Here is a 25,229-nt window from a genome sequence, read left to right as displayed (position 1 = left end):
ACAGAATTAACTTCACAATACACCTTTCTGTCCAACTCTTATTTGTAAGAATGCAAATATTGATTACACTGCACATACTTTCCTTTTCTTTACTGCAAGTATGTGTCATAGGACATTGTTATTTTTGTAATAGATACAATGGTCATAAAAATTCTTATGGCCAGTTCATGTCTTCCGTGATTGGTATTTCCAGGTAGCTATGAGGCTTTACAGGACAAACTGGCACAGCTGAAGGATGCACGCGAGGCCCTGGATGCTTTACGTGAGGATCATCTTGAGAAGAGGAGACGTGAAAGGGAGGAGCTTGAGCGACAGAGACAGATACAGATGGCACAAAAACTAGAAATCATGAGACAAAAGAAACATGTATGTGCTGAAAATGTTTATAGTTTTGTTAAAGATTCCAAATTTTCTTCATGAAATTTGTATACACACACAACAACAAGACAGAGCATATATATTATAATTTCTATCCAACCATATTCAACAGCCATCCATGTTTTCCCTATATTGTTTCTGCACAATATTTAAAGATCTCCACTGTCTATTGTTACCAAACTTTGTTAGTAGTTTGCATATGGGACAAGGAAGAAACTGATCAATTTGGCTCAAAAGGTCAGAAATCAGTGTCACATACATTAAAAGAGAAAAGTTTTCCACACAGTAACTTGACTTGTTAAATCAGATCCATTGACCAAACATTGTAGATGGCTAGCCTTTGACATAAGAGAAACATCAATTGATTTTGGCATCAAAAGGTCAGTGGTCAAGGTCACAGTGACCATTGTAAAAAGAAAAGTTTCCACATGTTCTTGAGTTTTTTATCACCAACTTTGAACATTGTTTATGACTTGCATTTAAGACAAGGGAGACACCTATTCATGTTTGGGGCCCCGAGTGGCCAAGTGGTCTAAAGTGCTCACCGTTACGGATCACTGCCATCTCACTTCTGTCTGCTTGGGTTCGAGTCTCTGGCTTGGCCAATGTGGGTACATGAGAAAGCTTGCCAGTAGCTTCTCGTGGGTCCAGGGTTTTTCTGGGTTCTACCTCCACCAGTTACTGGCCATCATATATAGCCTATCTTGTGCTGAAAAATGGTGTCAAACCCTACAACAACCACCCAACCTATTCATGTTTGGAGTCAGAGATCAAGATCAGGCGGATTTTAAAAAGGAAAATTGTTTCCTTACAGTAACTGTTATCTTCTGCCACAAACTCGGGATGGCTTGCATTTGAATCTAGAAATCAGTTTTGAAGTAAATGGGTCAAAAGTCATTTCTGCAAAATAAATTTTGTTGCTGCAAACTCTCGTCAGTTACCTGAATACACACTGTATTTTTCCCGAAATAATGAGCAGCACAGCTGGTAGAACATGCAGTATATTATTATAAAACTTGCAAGCTCATCAGATCATGCTGACAGTTGGTATCACATTGGTTTTCAAAAAGTTCATCTTGGTTGCAATATGTATCAGTACAAATTGCAATTCATTTATATCATGACACGATTTTAGCTGGCAATACTCACCCCTACTCTTGTTTCAGTTATTTCCTTGACAATACACACTACTCTTGTTTCAGTTATTTCCTTGACAATACACACTACTCTTGTTTCAGTTATTTCCTTGACAATACACACTACTCTTGTTTCAGTTATTTCCTTGACAATACACACTACTCTTGTTTCAGTTATTTCCTTGACAATACACACTACTCTTGTTTCAGTTATTTCCTTGACAATACACACTACTCTTGTTTCAGTTATTTCCTTGACAATACACACTACTCTTGTTATAGTTATTTCCTTGACAATACACACTACTCTTGTTTTAGTTTGGTCCTTGACAACAAACACTATATACATGTTGCTATTAATTTAAAAAAGATTTTTTTTATTTATTTGCAAAATGCTGGAAAATATTGTTAATGAGCTGTGATGATTTAAAAGCATATTTGGATACGGTACCATGTAGGTAAAAAAGATTGATTAGTCAAACTAAGACCTTTAAGATACTACATCCTATATTGACAACCATGTTGTTTCTTTCTTTTTTTTAAGAAACAAGTATGCAATATGAGAAATATCACCACCGTGCAACGGCTAATGATTCCTACATTGCCGATAAGCAAAGACAAAAGTTTAATTTAGCTTCTTACTTGTTCTTGAATCAAGCTATGGTTTTATTTGCTTGAAACAGACTAGCATAAATCTGTGTAAATAAATATCCAAATATGTGTAGACTACATATCAGTGCACATATCAGTCCTTGTTAATGTTGTATGGTCAGCAATAATTTGTTCTGATTGTATGAAGTATGTGAAAGATGACATCTCATTGTACTCTAATCAATTGCCTTATGCTATAGGAATACCTGGAGATGCAGAGACAGTTGGCGTTGCAGCGGCTGCAGGAACAGGAGCGAGAGATGCAAATGAGGCTTGAACAGCAGAAGCAGCTGACCCACATGCGACAGATGCAGAGCTATATTTACCCACAAGTATTAGCTTCATTGAGAAATTTCTTTTATGTGTCAGATTGCTTTCTTTCAGTATTTTAGTTGTGTTGAATAAGTTTTCAAGTGTAAAAGAAAAAACCAAACCAAATTATCTTCAGCATTAGCTGCAATCTTTTTTATATTTACTTTGCAAAGACAGCAGAACAAACTGTAAATTACTTTAAAGTTCATTTATCATTCATTGTATATAAAATTAGTAAAATATTAACAATATTCATGGCATCAGGGCATATTACAGCTTTCATGTGAATAGCTTTTCACAATTAGATATTTCTCTTGTGAAACACTAACGCATTTTGGTATTTTATATGATTTCTTTTGAAGTAACCATCATTATTACTTGAGCAAGTTAAGAAGTGGAGATATTATACATTTTTTGTTGTCTTAACCTGACCTATCCTTCCCACAGCCACCCCCCTACCCACAAGGGCCAATGCAGGGAGCTCCTCATGGCTTCAGCCCCAATGGGTCACCAGTACATCAGATCCAACAGGGACAACACCCTCCCCAACAAGGGCAATACATGAGTCACATGGGGCCACAACAGATGGTGAGTGTTTATCATCAACATTGGTTTCACTCTTGTTAAGAAATGGGCATTCAAGGGAACATCCACATTCATCACTACACATCACAAATTTTAGGTTCTTTAATTTTTTAACTGCTAACTGACTGAACATGCTATTACATGTATATATGTAAAATCTGTTTAAATATATTTTGAAAAGATTTAACTTGAACATGGTACGTTGAATACAATTGGAATTTTAATTTTAGTAAAACTAGATTTATGTATGTCACACCATGTCAGTGGAAGAGCATATGGTGTTATCTTTGTATTTCCATCAATCCATAACACCTTGGTTAATTGTTTGGATTAAGTTAATTATGTTTGGTTTAGGTTAATTGTTTTTGGTTTAGGTTAGTTTTCAGCACCACTCTGGTGGCCTAGTGGTTAGAGCGTCCACCTCAGATGCATGAGGTCATGGGTTCGATCCCCGGCCAAGTCATACTATAGACTTATAAAAATGGTAATAACAGCTGTCTCGCTAGGCGCACAGCATTAAGAGATTAGTGTTAGGACTGGTCGGCCTGGTATCAGGATAATGTGACTGGACGGGACATCATGCTACATGTCTGCAGCATGATGCCCCAGTGCTAGACATCACTTTAAACTGCCACACTGCAGACATCATAGCGATATGACTGGAAAATTGATAAAGCTACGTTAAAAATCTAAATCACACACATTAGTTTTCACACACTGTGGTGGGGCATCCATGCTCCATGAACACATTTCTTGGTATTCTTGACCTCTGACTGAATCTTTTACCATTTAGTACATCTAAAAACCAGCTCCTGATTATTTTCAATCTATTTTTAAACTGCTGTAAATTCTCTATTATTGGGGGTAGGGTGTGAATTTTGGGGGATTCTCTAGTTGTTACAAGTCATGAATTTCAAGACCCAGTGCAGAATGATCCTTCACGGGGAACTAAGACCTGTAACCCTAATTCCGAAATTTAATTACTTAAAAGTGTTATTTTGTGCAAAACCATAAAAATTGATGCGTATGAAATTAAATGAATGTACAGTATACAGTATAAAAGAACTGATTCCTGCATAAAATCTAATAGTGATTTCTGTTAATCCAGAATGAGTTGAAGTTGCTTAATATTCTTTATTTTACCATATTTCAGGTCTCATCTCACCAGATGTATGTTCCTTCATCATCTCAGGCCATGTATAGTCAAGCAGGTGCCCCAGGCCATTATCAGCAGCAATATGATGTAAGTCGCCACAATATATTGAACATTTGACTAACTCAGGGCTCAGGAAGTTGGGATGTCATTATCCACATGCTTTATCGGGTGGTATTGAGATATCTTTTGTCTTTCCATTCATCTGTTTGTAACCACCTATCTGTTTAAACCGCTGGTTGGAAATTTTCACCATAGATTACATACATGATGACCATCTCTAATAAGAGTATGATTTTTTGGCCTTGTTTTTGAGCTTGGACCAGAGGTCAAATGTTGAACAGTGTACTTATGGACAGTTTTTAAGTGCTTTCTTTGTAAACCAAACTTTGTAATGCAGTCATATGACACAATATTTGTAATGGGTATTGGTTTTAGTCTGGAGTTGGAAATGAAGTAAAAACATGACATATGTAATGGAATTTAGGTTACAATCCTGGAGTCATTATCTGGAGGGGGAAATGTAATAAAACTATAATATATGTGATGGATATTGGGTTACAATTCTTGTGTTGTGGTCAGTTGGGGGAAATGTATTAAAACATGTGATGAATTTTGTGGTTACGGTCCCTGTGTCTCATGATCTGGAGGGGGAAATGTAATAGAAACATATGCAATGGATTTTGTGTTACCATTCCAGTGTCATTATTTGGAGGGAAACATAAGTTTTTTAAAATGGAGATTTGCCTTGGAAATCATGGAAGTAGATATAGTTATTAAATGCAGTCTCCTGTATATAATACTTACAAATGACATTTTTATTTTCCATTTTAAATGACTAACATTTTTCTTTGTTTGTTGTGAACATGTGTGACATAGGACATTTATATGCCTACCAACAACATTATTATATGTTTGCATAATCTAAGAAACTTCTTATGTTTTAGAATTTATGACATTCATATATTGTTTAGATATCTCAATAATTATCCCAAAGATCTCAATAATTTAACCCAAAGAGCTGATTTGTAATTGTTGCATAAAATGAAATAATGTGACATGTTTCAGCTTGTACATAAATACAGAGAAAAATGAATAAACTCTATAAGAAAATTGATGTTCTTTTTTCTTCCATGCCAATATAAAGTATTAAACTACTGCACAACCATGATTGCCTACCAATTAATAAAATCTACAAGGAAATTAATGTTCTTTCTTTAATGCCAATATAAAAGAATTCAACTACTGTACAACCAAGATTGCCTACCAATGAATAAAATCTACAAGGAAATTAATGTTCTTTCTTTAATGCCAATATAAAAGTATTCAACTACTGTACAACCCGGGGGCCCCAAGTGGCCGGATGGTCTAAAGGGCTCACAGTTATGGATAACTGCCATATCTGTCTGCGTGGGTTCGAGTCTTATATTCAGCCAATGTGGGTATGTGAGAAAGCTTGCCAGTAGCTTCTCGAGGGTCAGTGGTTCTTTCTGGGGTTTCCCAGGTTCTTCCCCACTATTGATACTAACTGCCATGTATAGCCTATCTTGTGCTGAAAAATGGCATTAAACCATGCAACAACAACTGTACAACCCCACACACAGAACCTTGCACTTTTCCTCATTTCTTTTTCCAGTATTGTTTGGATTTTGTTTTGGCCATTTAGTTTTATTGCATATACCAACATGTGCATCTGTGAATCCTTGTCTTGAACAGTAGTGAAATTTTGTATTTAGCTCATAGTCATTGTAACAGTGCTGTATTTGAAAATGCTGATCATCCAAACCCGTCAGATTTTGTCCTAAAAATTAATTGGACAGATGATTTGATCAATTTTGGGAAAATTGAGTCCAGAGGAGTGAACACATTAAATAATTGTTGTACGGGTAGTTTTAATTCACTTCATTTCCTTTAGCCATGTCGTTGTAACAACAAAACAAGTGCTGCAAAGATAAAGCAAATTCATTCTCAGGTTTTTATGTACAAGCATCATCTCATTCTATTTAAGAATAATTTTATCTGATCAGATGACCAGATCCTGGACTTGGAAGTAACTTTCCATAATTCAGATAAGGCAGTCTTTTGTTACCAAGTTGTATCTGTATTTTAAAAAATCTTAAACATCAAAAACTTGAACAAAAGGATTTTTCTTTGTTTTACATTTTCAGTCAATGGCTGTTCAAGGTCAGTCACTCTCTAGTCAAGTTGGGTATTCTACTGCTACATCAGGTTACAGTGTGGCAGATGGCAGTTCAGTTCCTCAACACAGCATCATGGGTGTTTACCCTCAGATGAGTTACAGTACTATGGGCCACCAGAGTCCGCCATCCTCCTTACCTGTCCATGCCAGCCAGGGAAACCAAGGATACACATCATTGCCACAGACAGCCATGAGTGGGGGAGGAGGAACAGAGTACCAGTCATTTAATATGCAAGGTAAAATGATCTGCATCATACATGTTAAATGGAGGCTGTAATGCCATCTCTATGAATTCACTGCTATTTATGAGGAACCAGTTTTGTGGATTTCATGTTTGCTATAAACCAGAAATTTAAAGACTCTAACAACAATGATGAGTGAATGCTGAATACCAGAGTCATGTAAAGAGTTTTCATATTAAAAATGTGTGCAAACAAATATTGACAATTTTAAATATTTATAGAGCTCTGCATGATTACCTTTTTAAAACACTAAAAGTATGAAAACAATTTTATAATTGTAAGCATTAAATTGAAAGTTGTTAGTGTATTTCTGCAGCTCAGAGCACCTTCAGTGTTTTATTATGGCAAGTTTGACATGGTCCGTGCATGTTTAAATTTATATTGATCACCTTGAGAACACTTATCGAATAGAGACATATGATCTAGCACATCAGGAGTTAGTCTTGGTCACTGAGCTTATCTTGGAAAAATATGAAAAGTCTTGTTGATTGAGACCTGACCACCATCATTGTGTTATACATTATTCACAAAATATCTTAGTGAAATTATAAAAATGTTAAACTGCAAATCAAGGAATACTATTAAAATCTTGTATATGGAACTTGTTCAATGTAATTTGCATTTTCTGTTCCTTTTCTAGGTATGGTGAATGCCTTGCCTACAGAGCCTGTGTCATTTCCCCCACAACCCCAGCAGTACCTGCCTCCACCCCAAGGTCAATATCACCAGGGGCCTGGCCCATCCGCTCAATCACAAGGCATGGTTCACCCTCCACAACATGTACCTGCAACAGGTGTGGCAGAGCTTATATCTTTTGACTGATATTCACCACAGTTCCCAGCATCCAAGGTGTTTTGATTTGGAGATAGTACATTATACTTTCACACTTCTATGTATACAATGAATTCAGATGATATAGCGAGATAATGCACCAATTTACTTAAATTTTGTATTAGTTTAATTTATTAGTTAAAATTACATTTTCAGTTCTTCTAAATTTGTTATGAATTTGCTCATTCCTGAGAAGAAGATTATAAACGATATGAGCGAAACTGGAACCTTACATTGATGCCAGCTTGAAACAATCAAAGAAAGACACTGTTGCTCCTGTCAGTTTAGTGAAAAGAACTGCACTATGGAATTTTCCTAATGAAATATATAAATGCTGAAGAATCAGTGTAAATGAAGTGACTCAGTGACACCATAGGATAAGATTTTTTTAATCACATGAATTGGTCCAATATTTGCTTCCCCAGTTTACTTTTTTAACCCACTTTGGTGAAACTTCAGTATAGTGATCACTTTGGCATGACTGCGTACACCCTAGATTACCCACATGTTGAAGTTTTGTAAAAGGCATACTTGTCTAAAATATGGTCACTTTTTAAATATTTTGCTTTTTGTTATATATGTTACATATTGTGATATACTTGGAACATATATGAAGATTTACATACCATTTGTATTGTGTGTATAATTGAATGTTACATGATGGATTTTTAACTCCTTGAAAATGTTGAAGATAAGCTATTCATTTGCATAAAAAATACAAAATATATGTACCTACAAATATTCAGATTTAATTATCTCTCTAATGTGACAAGATTTTTACACGTTTTCAATGTAGATTCAACACTAATTAATCTGATTTATTGCAGCTTGGACCAGTGAATCTAGTCTATATTTTTATGTTTCCACAACAAGAGAGGTAGGGCATATAGTGTTGCCATCTACTTGCCTGTACATTACAACTTTGTTCAGGTTTGAATTTATGTCATTATCATGTTCTGTAATGGAGCCTCTCTGTTTCTTGGACAGTTGTATCAGCACCTGTATTTTAAGGTTTACTGAATCTGTGACAGTAATACATGTGTATTCAGGCTAATTGTCATATCTGTTTATTCAGGCTTACAAATCATGTTACCTGTGACAGTACTACCTGTATATTCAGACTTACTAATTGTCTTGTCTGTGAAACATAATTGAGACATAGGTATCACTTTTCCAACAGCATTGTCGTTGTTATCAGTTTCCAGGACACTGTTGCATGTACCTGATAGGTATATTCATTTTGGAGGGTAGTGCTCATCAGCCAAAAGGACATAGTGACCTACTTCAGAGATTTTTTTGGGCTCACATATCTGCCAACATGCATGATTATCTTATATTTTTATTTTTAAATTTACTTGATTTAGTGAAGACTAAAAAATTAATGAAATTACATGTTTAAAGCCAAATCAAAATAGGAATTTTAAATGGCTGAAATGAATAGTATTATAGTTACATATTTTTCAGTGAAAATTAAAGGCAGTGATACAAGAAAATTTGAGTTACAAGACCACAGTTGGGATTGCAGCTATCGCACAAATCAGGAGTTAGCTGTATTTGGAGCAAGTGAGACATAGCTTCCTGAAGAATTCTTGTTTTCAACATTCTGATCCCAACCATAACCTTATTTGATTCCAACCATTTCTTGAAACAAAGTCAAACATAATAAAAACATAATAATTGATGCAGCATTAAAACAGTGTCAGGTTTTTTATTTAGCTGTTCTGTACACAGCTTTATATATCTGTGTTAGTGCTGTCAACAGAAGTTTCATGTAAAATGTAAACTGTCTTGGTGCTTAGATCATGGTGACAACTGAACAACCTTTTGTTTCCATCATTGTTTAACTTTTATTGTGGAAAACATCATCTTGTCTTATAACTGATTATTCTTTTTTAAGCTAGCAAGTACTACACTTACATTAATATAGTTAATATATAGTTATGTAAACGACATTTTGTCCTGGCTTAAGGTGGGTAAATAGTCTTCATACTGACGATTTATTGCATCAATAAAAGAATGAAAAATCCTTTATTTGTTCTTTTTGTTGATAGAGTGTATAAATCAGATTGATATACAATGATGGATAAAATGATATCATTTCTTTCTTCTTCACAAATACTTCTCAAGGCCTGCCTTGGAAATATTTTTCTTTGCGCCATGAAATTTGCAAAATTTTAAAATTTGGAGCCACTTTTCAGCCATTGGATCCATTTTATGCAATGATGCAGGGACTTAAATATATGCATAATATTATATTGGCCGTATTTTAATCTATATAAACATGACACTAAAACAGTTTTTACATGTTTTTATTACATATCAAAGCACAAGAATAATTATTAGTAAATATAACAATACCATTATACACAGGAAGTTCCATGTATAGCATATGAAAAGCAAGAATGAATAAGAATGTTTCTTTATAACTGATAATACAAAATACCGCTTGGTCTTTATGAACAATGTCACTGACACTTCATCAATATCTGCATATTTTCCCCAGACCATTTCTTAAATGCCTTCCTGAAATCAAAATTCTCAACACTGGGCCCATCAATAGAAACTCAAATTACATTTTTCAGAATAGATATACCCATAGAATTTTGTAAGTTTGTTTTGAGCAGATTCTGGCGACTGAACCCCTTCTCACAGTCTGCAGTAGAAATAGGGGCAACAAGTAACCTGGTAGCTTCCTTGGTTGCAGCTTTGTTTTTCCAAGTTAGATTAGCCATATTCATTGTGCTTGATACAGACTTGTTTTATAAAGTAAATTTTTAAGTTTTCATTGATATAAGCGACTCTGGTCACTAACAGTCAGCTATTGGCATCCTTATAGTGGCAGAAATTCCAGAATAATCATGTTACAAATTAAAGATATTAAAAGCATATTTCCATTTTTCATGTAAAATAAATCCCAAAATTATCATCTTTGTAAAAAAAAATAGTTGTATTTGTCACAAATTAATTGAATATTATAAATATAATTATGAACCTTTAATCACATTTGACACATGTTGCATATGCCAATATGACAATTTAAATGGAGGGAGGGGTGCTGCAATTTTCCATAAAGCTGAGATATTTTCTTTTCTTTTATCATAATTTGTTTCAGATATTATAATGGAGATAATATAGTGTTTGTTGTTTATCACGGCAAGATCATTTTTCCATTATTTGAGAGCTGGAAGTAACAAATTCCCAGGCCCTTTCCCCAGAAAATTAGTTCTTCCCTAATTGCAATATATCATGGTAGTATCATGATGTGTTTGGAAATATCACACATTTTTTGTGGTATTGAAGTAAAATATTTGGTATCAGTGGGACATCACTTCATGGAGGAAATATTAGCATAAATTTCGTTTAATTGTGCCTCCACACAAACAATAATTAAAATTTTCTCAAATTCTGACAACTTGAAACTTCATTTTAAGCTGTCACAATGGTTTTTATTAGTTATGTTTTGTATTTAATCTTATTATGGTGTTACTCTGTGCTTCTTTAGTGTAATAAATAAAACCTTTGCAAAATAAGTTTGATGACTAGATTGAATTCCAAATATGCTGAATTTACTTAATAAATGAAAATATAATAACACAGAAATATTATCATGGTATATATTTAATGGGGGCACATTTGGAATAACTGTATATACTCATTTATAAGACGAGTCCAACTGCAAACTGCACAGACGCAAATCTGCTGTCACATAATGGGCCGCCAGATCTCAGTGTGCTTTTTTTTAGGAGTAATCAGTAGAACAAACAGGATAAACCCTGGTCTAAGGTACTCATTTTTACAGATCACTGACATCTTAAACTGTCTGTGGGTTTGAGTCTTGGTTCAGCCAACATGGGAATGTGACAAAACTCGCTAGTAGCTTCCACTGGGTCAGTAGTTCTTCCTGGCTTCTTCTGCCACCATTTATTCTGGCCTCCTTGAATAGCCCACCCGGTACTGAAAAATGGCATTAAACTCACAAAAACCAAACTAAACAAAATTGTTACTTATAGCACAAAATGTTGGATTGCTGGGATCTGACAACTCTGCTGAAAATGTCAAGACATTTGACCTTGGCTCTCAAGTTCTCACCGTTGGCATAATCCACAACTTGAAGAGTATATAAGAGAATTAAGAATATTGAAATACTGACAAAAAGAAGACAACTGAAAAAATGTTTTGCTTAAAGTTGAAAAACTCTTAGTCAGAAATTATTGGCAAATTAGATTGCTGCCTCCCAAAGTGACAAAGATAAGGTGACTGCACCTCAACCCCAATGCCCCAACAACCATTAAGTTTCAATGTCTTCTCCTAGGCCAAGTTTGACAGAATATATTCCACAGTTTTTAAGAAATTAATACTTAATTCTGAAATTTTATGGACTAGACATACCATAATCAACATTCTTTCCAAGTTTTTACACAGGTAATTATAGTGCTTAATTTTTTTTAATTTTTTTTTTTGTCTTTGTCCTGTTAAAACCTGTCCAATACGGCCTTAAATAATAAAATCTACTTGGAATAAACTGGTTTGATCCAGTTTTGAACTAGGATAAACTGGTATGAACAGGTATGCACTGGATTGATCTGGTCTCATACGAATTGGACTGGTTTTAAATGGATGGAACCAGTTTGGTTCCGACTGAACCACTTTGAAATGGTTAAAACAGGTAAAAACCAGTCCAATAGAGCATCAAACCATAAAATCTACTTGGAATAAACCAGTTTGAACCGATTTCTAACCAGGAGAAACTGGATGGAGCCGATTTGATTCAGACTGAACTGGTTTGAACCAGTTAAAACCTATCTAAACCTGTCTAATACGGCCATAAAGTATAAAATCTGCTCTGAATAAACCAGTTTGAAAAAGTTTTGAACCAAGATAAACTGGATTGCACCAGTTTGAACATGATAGAACCAATTTGTTTCGGATTGATTTGGTTTGAACCTGGTAAAACAAGTCAAAACCTGTTAAATGCAGCCTTAAACCATAAAATCTACTTTGAATATACTGGTTCGATCCGGTTTAGAACCAGGATAAACTGCTTTTGAACAGGATGGAACCGGTTTAATCCTGACTGAACCGGTATGAGCCGGTTAAAACCGATCAAAACCTGTCTCATATGGCCATAAACCATAAACTCTACTTGGAATAAATAGGTTTGAAAGTTTTGAAGCAGGCTAAACTGGAAGGAACCGGTTTGATCTGGATTGAAAACTGGTTCAAGCTGGTCAAAACCTGTCCAATACAGACTAAAACTGTAAAAACTACTTAAAATAAACTTGTTTGAACCGGTTTTGATACCTGATAAACTCTTATGTTCCCACTTGAAATGGATGGAACCAGTTTGATCTGGATTGAACCAGTTTGAAATGGTTAAAATCGATTAAAACCTGTCCAATACAGCCTAAAACCATAAAATCTACTTGGAATAAACCAGTTTGAACTGGTTCTGAACCAGGATAAACTGGACTTAACCGGAAGGAACCGCTTTGTTCCCGACTTAACTGGTATGAACCAGTCAAAACCTACAGCATTAAACCATAAAATGTCCTTGGAATAAACACTTTGAACCAGGATAAACTGATTTGAACTGGTATGAAACAGTTACAACCGGTCCAAACCTGTCCAATCGAGCATTAAACCATAAAGTCCACTTGGAATAAACAAGTTGGAACTGGTTTTGCAGCAGGATAAACTGGTATGATCTGGTTTGAACCTGATGCAACTGGTTTGATCTGGATTGAAACGGTTTGAAATGGTTAAAACCGATAAAAACCTATCCAATACAGCCGGAAACCGTAAAATCTACTTAGAAGAAAACGGTTTGAACTGGTCTTGAACCAGGATAAACTGGCTTGATCAGGTTTGAAACGCATGGGACCGATTTAAACCAGTTTGAACGCTTGAAACCGGTCAGAACCTGTCTAACAGGCATTTAAGACATAAAATCGGCTTCAAATAAACTGGTTTGAATGGGTTTTGAACTGGTTAAAAACTGATACATGTTTCAACTGGGTTGAATCAGTTTGAACCACTTAAAACAGGTCCAATACAGCCGTAAACCATACAATCTACTTGGAATAAGCTAGATTGAAACAATTTTTAACCAGGATAAACTGGTTTAAACCAGTTTGACCCTGATGGAGCCCGTTTGATCCGACATGAACCGGTATGAACCAGATAAAACCGGTAAAAACCTGTCCAATACAGTCTAAAACCACATAATGTACTTGGAATAAACCAGTTTGAAACAGCTTTTAACAGGATAAATTGCTTTCAACCGGTTTGAACCTAATGGAAGCGGTTTGATCTGGATTGAACTGGTATGAACCAGTAAATACCGGTGAAAACCTGTCCAGTGAAGCATTAAACCATAATAAACTATTTTAATAAACCGGTCTTGAACCAGGTTAAACTGTTTTTAACAGGTTTGAATTTGATGGAACCAGATTGATCCAGATTTTTAACCAGTCAAAACATGTCCAATAAAGACAGAAACCATAAAATCTACTTCGAAGAAAACAGTTTGAACCGGTTTTGAACCAGGATAAACTGGCTTGAACCAGAATGCACTGGATGGATCCGGATTGAACTGGTTTTTAACTGCTCAAAACCTGTCCAATACAACCTTAAACCATAAAATCTACTTGGAATAAACCAACTTGAACCGGTTTTTAACCAGGAGAAACTTGTTTGAAATAGTTTGAACCAGATGGAACATTACTTTTCCTCAATACACCAGTTCACCTTGTTAAAACCGGTCAAAATCTGTCCAATACAGCCTTAAACCATAAATCTACTTGGAATAAACCTTTTTGAAATGGATTTTAACCAGGATAAACTGCTTTCAACCGGTTTGAACCTAATGGAAGTGGTTTGATCCGGATTGAACCGATATGAATCGGTAAATACCGGAGAAAACCTGTCCAATGAAGCATTAAACCATAAAAACTAAGTGGAATAAACCGGTTTTAACCAGTTTCAAAACAGGATAAAGTGGTCTTAACAGGTTCGAACATTATGGAACCGGTTTGATCCGTACTTTTAACCAGTCAAAACATGTTCAATACAGACTGAAACACTAAAGGGGGTGCTCACCAGTTATTATGTACTTTTGAGAGAGTGACGTATGTAAGGTGAAGTTGCTTGCATTTAAAACATCCACAGTGAAGAGAATATTGGCATAACTCTATGCTGCATTAATGTAATTTGGATGATATTTCTTTGGATATTTTACTTTTGGAAATTGTACATGATTTAAACACACTGCTAACTAAAATGACTGCTCTCTTGTGCTAAAAAGTCAGCCTGAATCAGGCTAAAGTGCGCTATCCATAGCAGCTATTAAAACAGGGAAAATGAATTTTTCCAGACTAGACAATACCAGCTTCTGAAAGTGCAATGAATGAATTGCCAAATATATAAAATGTAAAAAAAGTTATCGGCTCTTTTTTATACAATTTACCTCTGAAATTCAGGAAGTGAAAATGATCAAGTGGAGCTAGCACTTTTTTGAAAGGTGCTCATCTGAAGTAAAGCCAAGCTGTATACTCTATAACCCATATTACACCCATCAATCATACACCAAAATAAAGGGAGTTCAAGGTTCTTTGATTTATACCTAAGATATACAAGGTCTTTTTTTAAATAGCCAGTATAACCAGTGAGGAAAGGCAGGGAAATTCATTTTCTTTAAAATCCTAACCCATGAAAATACGAAACTGTAGAGCGCCACCAAAGTCTACATGGGATAAGCCGGTTTGAACATGTTTCAAACAAGGATAAACTGGTTTAAACCGTGATGAACCGGATGGATCCTAATTCATCCAGATTGAACCAGTTTGAACTGGACAAAACCAGTCAAAACTTGTCCAATACATCCTTAAACTATAAAATCTACTTGGAATAAAATGGTTTGAACTGCATTTGAACCAGGATAAACTGACTTTAACTGGATTGAAATGTATGGAACCGGTTTTATCTGGATTGAACCGGTTTAAACTAGTTTTTAACCGGCCTAAACCTGTCAAATGCAGACTGAAACCATAAAAGAACTTGGAATAAACCAGTCTGAACAGTTTTGAACCAGGATTAACTGATTTGATCCGGTTTTAAATGGATGGAACCGGTTTGATTCAGATTGAACTGGTTTGAACTGTTTTTAACTTGTCAAAACCTGTACAGCTCAGACTGAAACCATAAAATCTAATTGGAATAAACCGGTTTGAACTGGTTTCTAACCAGGTAAACTGGTTTGAACTGGTATGAACCGGTCTGATCGAGATCGAGCTGCTTTAAACCGGTTAAAACCGGTCAAAACCTGTCCAATTCAGACTTAAAACATAAAATCTACTTTGAATAAACAGCATTTCAACCGGTTTTGAACCAGGATAAACTGTAATGATTGGTTTGAACCTGGTAGAACCGATTTGATCCCGATTGGTTCGGTTTGAACCTGCTAAAATGAGTCAAAACCTATACAATACTGTCTTAAACCTTAAAATCTACTTGGAATAAACCGGTTTCATCAGGTTTTGAATCAGGATAAGCTGGTTGGAACCAGTTTGATCGCGACTGAACCGGTATAATCCGGTTAAAACTGGTCAACTCTTGTCTAATACAGTCATAAACCATAAAATCTACTTGGAATAAACTGGTTTCAAGCGGTTTTGAACCAGGATAAATTGGTTTTAACCTGTTTAAAAAGGATGGAACTGGTTTTATCCGTATTGAACTGGTTGAAACCGGTCAAAACCTGTCCAACACAGCATTAAACCATTCAAACTACTTGAAATAAACTGGTTTGAACCGGTTTTGAAGCCTGATAAACTGGTATGTTCCGATATGAACAGGTTTGAAATGGTTAAAACCGATTAACAACTGTCCAATATAGAATGAAACCATAACATCTACTTGGAATAAACCTGTTTGAACCGGTTTTGAACCAGCATAAACAGATTTGAACTGGTTTGAACCGGATGGAACAGATTTGATCCAGAATAAACCGGTAAAAACCTGCCCAACAGAGCATTAAACCATAACATCTACTTGGAATAAATCGGTTTGAACTGGTTTTGAAGCAGGATAAACTGGTATGATCCCGATTGAACAGTTTGAAATGGTTTAAAGCTATTAACACCTGTCCAGTAGATCCTGAAACCATAAAATCTACTTGGAATAACCCTGTTTGGACCGGTTTTGAACCAGGATAAATAGATTTGAACTGGTTTAAATGGATGGAACAGGTTTGATCCGGATTAAACCGGTATGACCCGGTTTAAACCGGTAAAACCCTGTTCAATAGAACATTAAGCCATAAAATCTACTTGGAACAAACCGGTTTGAATCGGTTTTGAAGCAGGCTCAACTGGTATGATCCGGAATGAACCGGTTTGAAATGGTTAACACCATCAAAACCTGTCCAGTACAACCTGAAACCATAAAATCTACATAGATTAAAACGGTTTTGAACCAGGATAAACTGGTCTGAACCGGTTTGAACCTGATGGAACCGGTTTGAACCTTTCAAACCAATCATAACCTTTCCAATGCATGCTGATGCATAAAATCTACTTGGATTAAACCGGTTTGAACCGGTTTTGAACCATGATAGACTGGTTTTAACCGTTTTGATGGAACCAAATGGAACCGGTTTGATCCAGGTTGAACTATTATGAACCGGTTAAAACCAGTCAAAACCTGTCCAAAACATCCTTAAAACAAATATATCTACTGGAATAGACCGGTTTGATCCGGTTTTGAACCAGGATAAGCTGGTTTTAACCTGATGAAATCGGTTTGATCCGGATTAACCTGTTTTAATAGGTTAGAACCAGTCACACCCTGTCCAATACAGCATTAAACCATAAAATCTGCTTGGAATAAACCGTTTTAAACCAGGATAAAATGGATTGAACCGGATCTAACTGGTCTGATCCGGATTGAACTGGTTAAAACCGGTCAAAACCTGTCCAATACACCATCAAACCATAAAATCTACTAAGAAAATAAACCAGTTTGAACCGGTTATTAACCAGAATAAACTGGTTTGAACCGGTTTGAACCTGATGCAACCGGTTTTATACGGATTGAAAATTCTGTTATATCTATTTTATTTCCCCTGATTATGCAGGATTGAAAATTCGGTTATATATCTTTTATTTCCCCTGTTTATGCAGGATTGAAAATCAATCACTTACATGAAGATCTATGATCAAAATTTGTATTCAAAATTTTATTCCGTAAACCAAGAAGGTGTCCGAATTGGTCAGTAAGTTTGAAATGTATCCTTGATAATAGCGGATTGTGACATCGCAATTACACCGAATTAATATTCTCTTGTACAATCAAATATGCAGTAGGTACTTGGAGTGTAAATGTGTATTAAATATATCCTTGTTGTACCTGGTTAGATTTTTCTAGATCTATTTTATAACTGCCGTCAATTGCATCATATTTAAGATTAACTGCGAGTGTTGATGTAATATTTACAATTCCTGGTGAAATATGACGACCTTCGCCATATGGATCATTGTTATGTTTGAAAACATCTGCTGGTGGGCTTAGTTTTCTCCATGCGGATAATATTTTTGGAAAGCTTTCATTGATAAGATCGTTGACTGATTTTTTTTTAAATTCGTCTGTATTAAACCTGTTACTATAAAATTTGGTAATTGTTCTTCTGTGATCGCGTAATGTCTTAGAAACAACGGTTTAAATGTTTTTACGTTTGGGTATGGAGGAATTTGATACGCTACATTATCACCCCCGTCAATTACAGATACAACGATCTGTTTATTGATAAACTCAAGGTCTGATGCAACCTGGTTTAGATGTTGTATTTACTCAATGATCTGTTGCTTTTGTATCATCGTTGTAATGTTGTACGACACTGGAAAATAAATTTCGTAATTTATTACTTGTTCATGTTCAGATTTAATGATGTCAGAAATTTTTTTAACAAATTTGTCGATGAAAATTTATACTCTTCGTCTATATCATGTAAATCGTTAATATCTTATAACCTAGGAAGTCTTGTGCCATCAAACTTATTAATATAATAAGATATATATGCTATGTTCCATGGATGAATTTTTCAATACTCTGGAAGTTTTATAAATATTTTCTTATCTGTGAGGAAATCATCTCGTTTTGGTTCTAAAGGTCCTTGATAAACAGGTGGTATCTCTGGCCATCCTAACACTTTTCGGATTGATGATTGATATATATCTACAGCATAATGTAGAGAGTTTATTCCTATCGCAGCTGATAATGTTGGTTCATGAACTGTGATAGCAATTTTGGATTATTTAACCCTCATAGATTTAATTCTGCTTTGGAATTCATCGTTAATTTGTTCAATCTGATAATTACCTGTAGGTATACTCATAACTTGCCGATCGGGAGTTCCATCGGGTTTATTTTTATTTGCAAATACCAGCGAATTATTTGCTGGTAATCCACCAAATGATTTTGATCCAATATTTGGCCAACTATAATATACTCGTAATTGTGCTAGCGCTATTTATTTAACTAGAATAGCAGTTGGATAGTTGAAACTAAATTCAGGATTAGCTGAGCTTACTGGTATCATCGTTGTTCTTGACGGAGTTGTATTAACGAGAATCTGCTGTAATAACTCGTTCGGGGTTGACATTATTATTATTATCATTATTATTATTATTATTATTATTATTATTATTATTATTATTAGTAGTAGTAGTAGTAGTAGTAGTAGTTTATTATTATTATTATTATTATTATTATTATTATTATTATTATTATTATTATTATTATCTAAATCAGACGTGGATTATATCACTCTCATTACATCTTTGTAAATTCCAATCATCTGCGAAAATTCAAGATCTAATATTATTCCATCGCCGAGACTCGATGATAACATGATGATAATTTAGAATATGCCAGCGTCCATGAGTAGTGAAGGGGGATACTATAGCCTCAATGGGAATTAGCATTACAGACCCCCCCCCCGACACTATAGCCTCAATGGAAATTTAACATGGAGAAAAATCGTGGGACACTATAGCCTCAATGGAAATTTAACATGGAGAAAAATCGTGGTACGATATAGCTTCAAGGGAATTTAACATGGAGAAAAATCGTGGGACTGTTGAGCCTCAAGAGGAATTGAACATGGGAATAGGGGACTGTATAGCGTCAAAGGAATTTAAACAGGGTGGGACTGTATAGCGTCAAGGGAAATTGAACATGGGATTTTTTTTATTTTTTTTTTTAAAAATTAAAAAAAACGGTAGGCAATCGAAAGTCATTCTCTTTTCGAGAAATGTGGGTGGCCCTGAAAAGGGCCTTTGGGTTTCTTCTGCTTCTTCTTCTATTTCCTCCATTTCCTCATCCAGCCCCTAATCTTTCCCCAAATTCCTTTGTTCTTCCTCTTTTCCTTTTCTGGTAACCAGTCTGGGTGACCCATAGCCCTGAACTTCTCTTGTACCTTGATCCAATTTTGATTGACTTTGTCAAAGGCCTCTTTCTTCTTTATTGTTTCCTTATCCTGTCTTTCTTGACTCCATTTTTCTTTTATCTTTTTCACCTCTTCAGTCATCACTTGTTTCATTATTTCTTCTCCTTTTTTCAACCTGTCCAGCCCCCTCTTCACATATGACAACTCCGTCCAATACACTATATGTTCTAGGAAGCACCGGACTTGGATAACATAATCCAGTGCTTCCTTCAAACTCCCCACTCTGACATAAGGTGGGTCAATAAATCCTCTTGATTTGTTGACTTCATCTTCTATCATTCCTTCTATTATATGTCTGGCGGCCTTTAGACGTTCGACTTGACTGGTTACCAAGTGTTCTTTATCTTCATACTTCCATTCCTTTTGTATCCTTTCTATAACATATTCTGCATCTATCATCCAGAAATAGATATGCCTCAATTGATTAAATAAATCAGTCACTTGCCTCATCTTGTCTAGATTATTCTGTAGAATGGTGCGAACGACGAACTTTGTAGGTTCTTACAGTTAAAGCGCGACGTGAAGGAAAACATCCCCCTAAGACATAAAATTGATATTACCTAGATCATGACCAAACAACGCGCGGACGTGAAGGAAAACATCCCCCTACTTTCTCATTTCATATAATAAAACCCAAACTATACTCTCCACATACGCTAAGAAACAATAAACTAACCCAATAATCTACTATTCACACTAACTTACGTGTCCGGTTACAAACACAAACACAAACACATACACCAACACTATGAAAAAAGAGTCAGTGTTTATATTCACACTACTCTACCTACACACATTGGCAAACTGATGGTTATTTCTTTTCTAGCGTATTGGGTAGCCCTGAAAAGGGCTGTTTTTTTTTTGGAACTTCATGGACACCTGGTTAATGATGGCACCTTCCAGGCCTGGCGCCACATACACATCTTGTTCCCCAGTTGCTTTTTACTTTTTTTTGGGAGAGAGCAGAGGCGGGATAAATAGCTTCAGAATCCCAATTTTCTGTCTCTGGGATTCTGAAATTTCTTCTCTCTTATTCTTCCTCTTCTTTGTTTCTTCTCTCCTTCTCCTCTTCTTTGTATCTTCTCTCCTCCTCTTCTTTGTATCTTCTCTCCGCCTCTTCTTTGTTTCTTCTCTCATCCTCTTTCATCCTTCCCTCTTCCACAATGGCTTCCGCGGCCAGTTCGTTCAACAGGCGCCTGGCATATTCCAGATGCACATGAAGTTATAACAGTTTCGCTAGTCTGGTGTTCATTCTGGTGTTGATCAATCAACAAGGGTAACTGGACTGACGAGTGACTTTTAATTTATACTAAAAGCGCGGACGTGAAGGAAAACATCCCCCTAAAAACATAAAATTGATCTTACCTAGATCATGACCAAAACAACTCGCGGACCTAAAAGAAACACTCACTTTTTTATACTACCCATTCCTATTCTAAAAAAAATTTTCATTAATCACTTCAGTATACTATTCACATACGCAAAGCAAACAAACCCCCCAAATCTACTCTCCCCACACCTCAAACACCAAAAAAAACCCATGATCTTAATCTACTATCCACACCAACGTACTTACAAACACATACACTCACACTATAAAAAAGAGTTAGTGTTATATTCACACTACTCTACCTACACACATTGGCAAATCGATTGTTATTTCTTTTCTAGAGTATTGGGTAGCCCTGAAAAGGGCTGGGGTTTTTTGTTTGCTATGGCAATCTTTTAGTTTCTGAGAATGCGACGTCCTCTGAGGATAGACTTTCTGACGATAGGTCTGCTTCTTCGGAAAGAGAAGAAGAACTCTTTGGTGTCGATACGACAATCGACAAAGCCTCTGTCAGGTTTAGGTTCCTGCTGCTGCTGCTGCTGTTGTTGTTGTTGCTGTTGCTGCTGTCTCTGAAGTCTGTACTTCTCTGTCCATTCTTCTTTCTCCCTGTTCACTTCTTCTCTGAAGAGCTCTTCTATCAGGTCTTCAGTGACTTTTAACATTCTCACATTCTCTATCTCTTCAGCTTTCTGTATCAGACTGTGTCTGACCCTATGCAAATTCACGTAGGCTTCGTTTAGCTTAGCTAGTTTGGAGTACATCTTCTTAGGAGGATGAGTCGACAATGGATGGTTAGACTGGAAACTTCCCCGGTTCTTAAAGTCAAAGCGCGGACGTGAAGGAAAACATCCCTCCACGGTTTTCGAGCCGGAACGTTCAATGAGTGACATGAGAGGGATACTAAGAAGTCAAAGAGCATGAATCAACATTCTTATAGCCAAACAAACGACAAAGGCATTTTTTTCAAAACACAACATTTTTTATTCAAAACTCACTTAACACTAACCATCAACTCTAACATTTTTAACAATAATCCAACATTATAACATCAAACTTTTTTTTCTAATCACAAACATTTTTTCAATTTACAATCTACTTTAAATAGGGCTGGCAACGTTGTGAATGAAATTGTGATTTCCGCTGTTGGAAGTCATTAGGCCATTGATGGACACTACGTTTCTTAGCTTGAGACAAAAGATAAGCATAATGGTCACAAAACCATCGATCTACTTTCACATCGTTTCTAGAAGAAGAACGAGGATCAAAATGAGTCACTAAATGTTCTAAGGAATAGCCCAGGCTGCGATGATGCAGAAAATACACACAATATTGTCCACACACCAAGGAATCTGTGCCTTGTAATTTCACATTATTGAATCGGGTGGTCTGAGCATTTCTTCTCATAAAGTCAATGATATCGTTTTCCAAAGGAGGCAATCCGTACGAATCGAAATATTCCACACATCCTTCTTGGGGAAAATAAACGGCTACCCAGTGGGTTCCTGGGAGATGACTGTCGTCCGTGTTGATGACATAAACTAGATGGTCTTGAGGTTTGCGATGAGGGAGTTCATCTTTAGCGCAGACGACATGATTCCAAGAAGCCGTATACGAACTGTGGTTCAAAAGGTAATAAAGTTCCCAGGTATCCATGTTTTGTGTGGTTTTTTCTTCTTCACAGGTAATAATATGTCATCAATTCGATCCTGACTTTTTGCTTGAAAATGTTTGACAAATAACCGTTTCTTCGTTTCGTCTCCTCACTTTGATTCAGGAGAGCTTCGATACGATCGATCTCTTGAGTGGTTAATGGTGGACAAGAATGTTCACGCAAGTCTTTATACCACTGGTGCAACACGTCTTCGTCCGAGATGAGACTCCAAGCTTCGTCCAGACACTCGTCCAATTTTTCTTCTTGACTCAGCATCAGGCATTTATCGTGTTGAATTTGACTGGGATGATCGTTTTGACATCCATAGCAATCTTTCTTGATCAATTCCGTCATTTTTTCGACCAAGTGTTTGGCAAAACAGCAGACTAAATGGGCTTCTTGTTCTGGCCATCTTGACTTCATCATGATATTCTTCGTCTTTGTCTTGGGATTCTTCTTCCACAGTTTCCTCACATTTCATCTTCAAAGTTTTTCCACTAGGTAAAGAGGGATAACAGTCTTCCATGGTTTCTAGTAATCTAGAATGACTTCTCTCAAACTGTTGATTTCTATGGTATTATCAAATTCTGCATACAGGAGAACGTTCACTGTGTGATCTGGAGCAGCGGGGGGGGGGGGGGCGAATCGGACATTTTGTCCAATCGTCATTTGGTTTAATTAATACTTTCTGCACTCAGCGGATCCGGTGTCGTCAGCGCCCGGTAAAAAAAAACGACGTCGTCGTCGGGGGGTCGTCCAATCGTCATTTGGTTTAATTAATACTTTCTGCGCGCCGATCCCAGCGTCGTCAGCGTCCGGTAAAAAAGCGCGACGACCGCGTCGATGTCATTACCCCCCCTGCTGCTAAGAAGTTATTTACAATGATCTTACAAACAGAGTGATCACTAACTCCTCCTCTTGTAGATCAATTAGGTTATTTGACTGATCGGTAAGTCTAAAATTAATTCTCGTTAAAAACCGATTATGGCATCGCATATAGACCGGATTAATCGGACTCTCAATAATTAAAAATCCCGGAGGGGCTGTTGGTGAAAATGAATAAAGGATATACCCCTGTTGAGCTTGATTTGATTGCTTGGTATCTACCTGGTAACTCCCTTCGATAACATCGCACACTAGATTGATTGCTATCACCGATGCGATATTTACGTTGTATGGAGCAATATGCCTACCACCATCTCCGTTATCGTGTTTGAGGATAGTTGATGGACCGAGAAAATCATTAAGAGACTTTCTTAGTTCTGGCGCGTTGTATCCTGGAAACTTGAAATCGGGTAAATTGGCTTCTGTGATATTATACTCGGTTAGGAATTTTTGTTTATTATCATCGCTGTTAGCGGATATTGTTTTAACGATTCGCTCATTAATATATTCCATGTCTGATATGAGTTGATTTAACACCTCAACGTGTTTTCGTGCTTTTGTTTTCCGTAGTTGTTTTAGTTGAAATTGGTAATCATGATTAATCTCGATAAAAGCACTAGCGATATCATTTAAATTAACTGTGACCACTGCGGACGATTCAGGAGTTTCCTTATACGGAAAATACCATTGCATGGTATTCCTGTCTTGAAATATAAACCTGCTGGGTAATAACGTGTTTTTCATAATAGACAAATCATCTTGATAACTGGTATTAATTTCATGATACGATTGCGCATTCGTGTGCAAGTCCGCGGGGATTTCATGAGGTGGATTCTCGGGACAACCTAGTATGGTTCTTATTGAACTGTTATAAATATCAACCATATACCCCGGTGTGCTTATTTCAATCGTCGACGATAACGTCGGTTCATGAACCGTAATAGCGATTTTTGATTCTTTTCCTGTGATCGATTTTATCCTGCGTTGAAATTCTTTATTGATTTGTTCTACTTGGTATGACCCAGTTGGTATTGTAACCTCCTTCCAGTCTGGGGTCCCATTGGGCTTATTTGTCCATGCAAAAACCAGCGAGTTATTAGGTTGTTGTCCGTTAAATGCTTCCGCTCGGATATTAGGCCAACTGTGATATATTCGCAATTTGCCAGCGCTATTTCCTTCACTGGAATCGGAGAAGGGAAGTTTACACTGAATTCTGGCTTCGTTGATGTTATCGATATCATACTTGTTTGTACCGGAGTGGTGTTCTCCGCGATCCGTTGAAGTAATTGAAACCCTTCGGAGTTCAGCGACATTATTATTATTCGCTGTTTCTAGTGTTTAATTTCAACACCGAATATTAACAACCTGCTTTT

The 25,229-nt window shown here is 36.2% G+C and overlaps 1 protein-coding gene across 1 annotated transcript in view; it reads left to right on the top strand.

Annotated features, from left to right (window-relative positions):
* Window positions 1-9,514, top strand: part of LOC149805983 (hepatocyte growth factor-regulated tyrosine kinase substrate-like) — a 78,419-nt gene extending 68,905 nt beyond the window's left edge. The window contains exons 13-18 of the mRNA XM_089950787.1: window positions 194-366; window positions 2,366-2,497; window positions 2,925-3,065; window positions 4,216-4,305; window positions 6,384-6,651; window positions 7,298-9,514. Of these exons, the coding sequence (XP_089806913.1) occupies window positions 194-366; window positions 2,366-2,497; window positions 2,925-3,065; window positions 4,216-4,305; window positions 6,384-6,651; window positions 7,298-7,479 (986 nt within the window). The 3' untranslated portion in view covers window positions 7,480-9,514. The remainder of the gene's footprint in view (window positions 1-193; window positions 367-2,365; window positions 2,498-2,924; window positions 3,066-4,215; window positions 4,306-6,383; window positions 6,652-7,297) is intronic.
* The last annotated feature ends 15,715 nt before the right edge of the window (window positions 9,515-25,229 follow it).

Source organism: Sinohyriopsis cumingii, chromosome 2 (assembly GCF_028554795.1).
Source record: "Sinohyriopsis cumingii isolate HCF-2022 chromosome 2, ASM2855479v2, whole genome shotgun sequence".
Classification (NCBI taxonomy): Eukaryota; Metazoa; Mollusca; class Bivalvia; order Unionida; family Unionidae; genus Sinohyriopsis; species Sinohyriopsis cumingii.
Note: the sequence above shows the minus strand (reverse complement) of the source record. Positions and strands in the feature narration are given on the sequence as shown.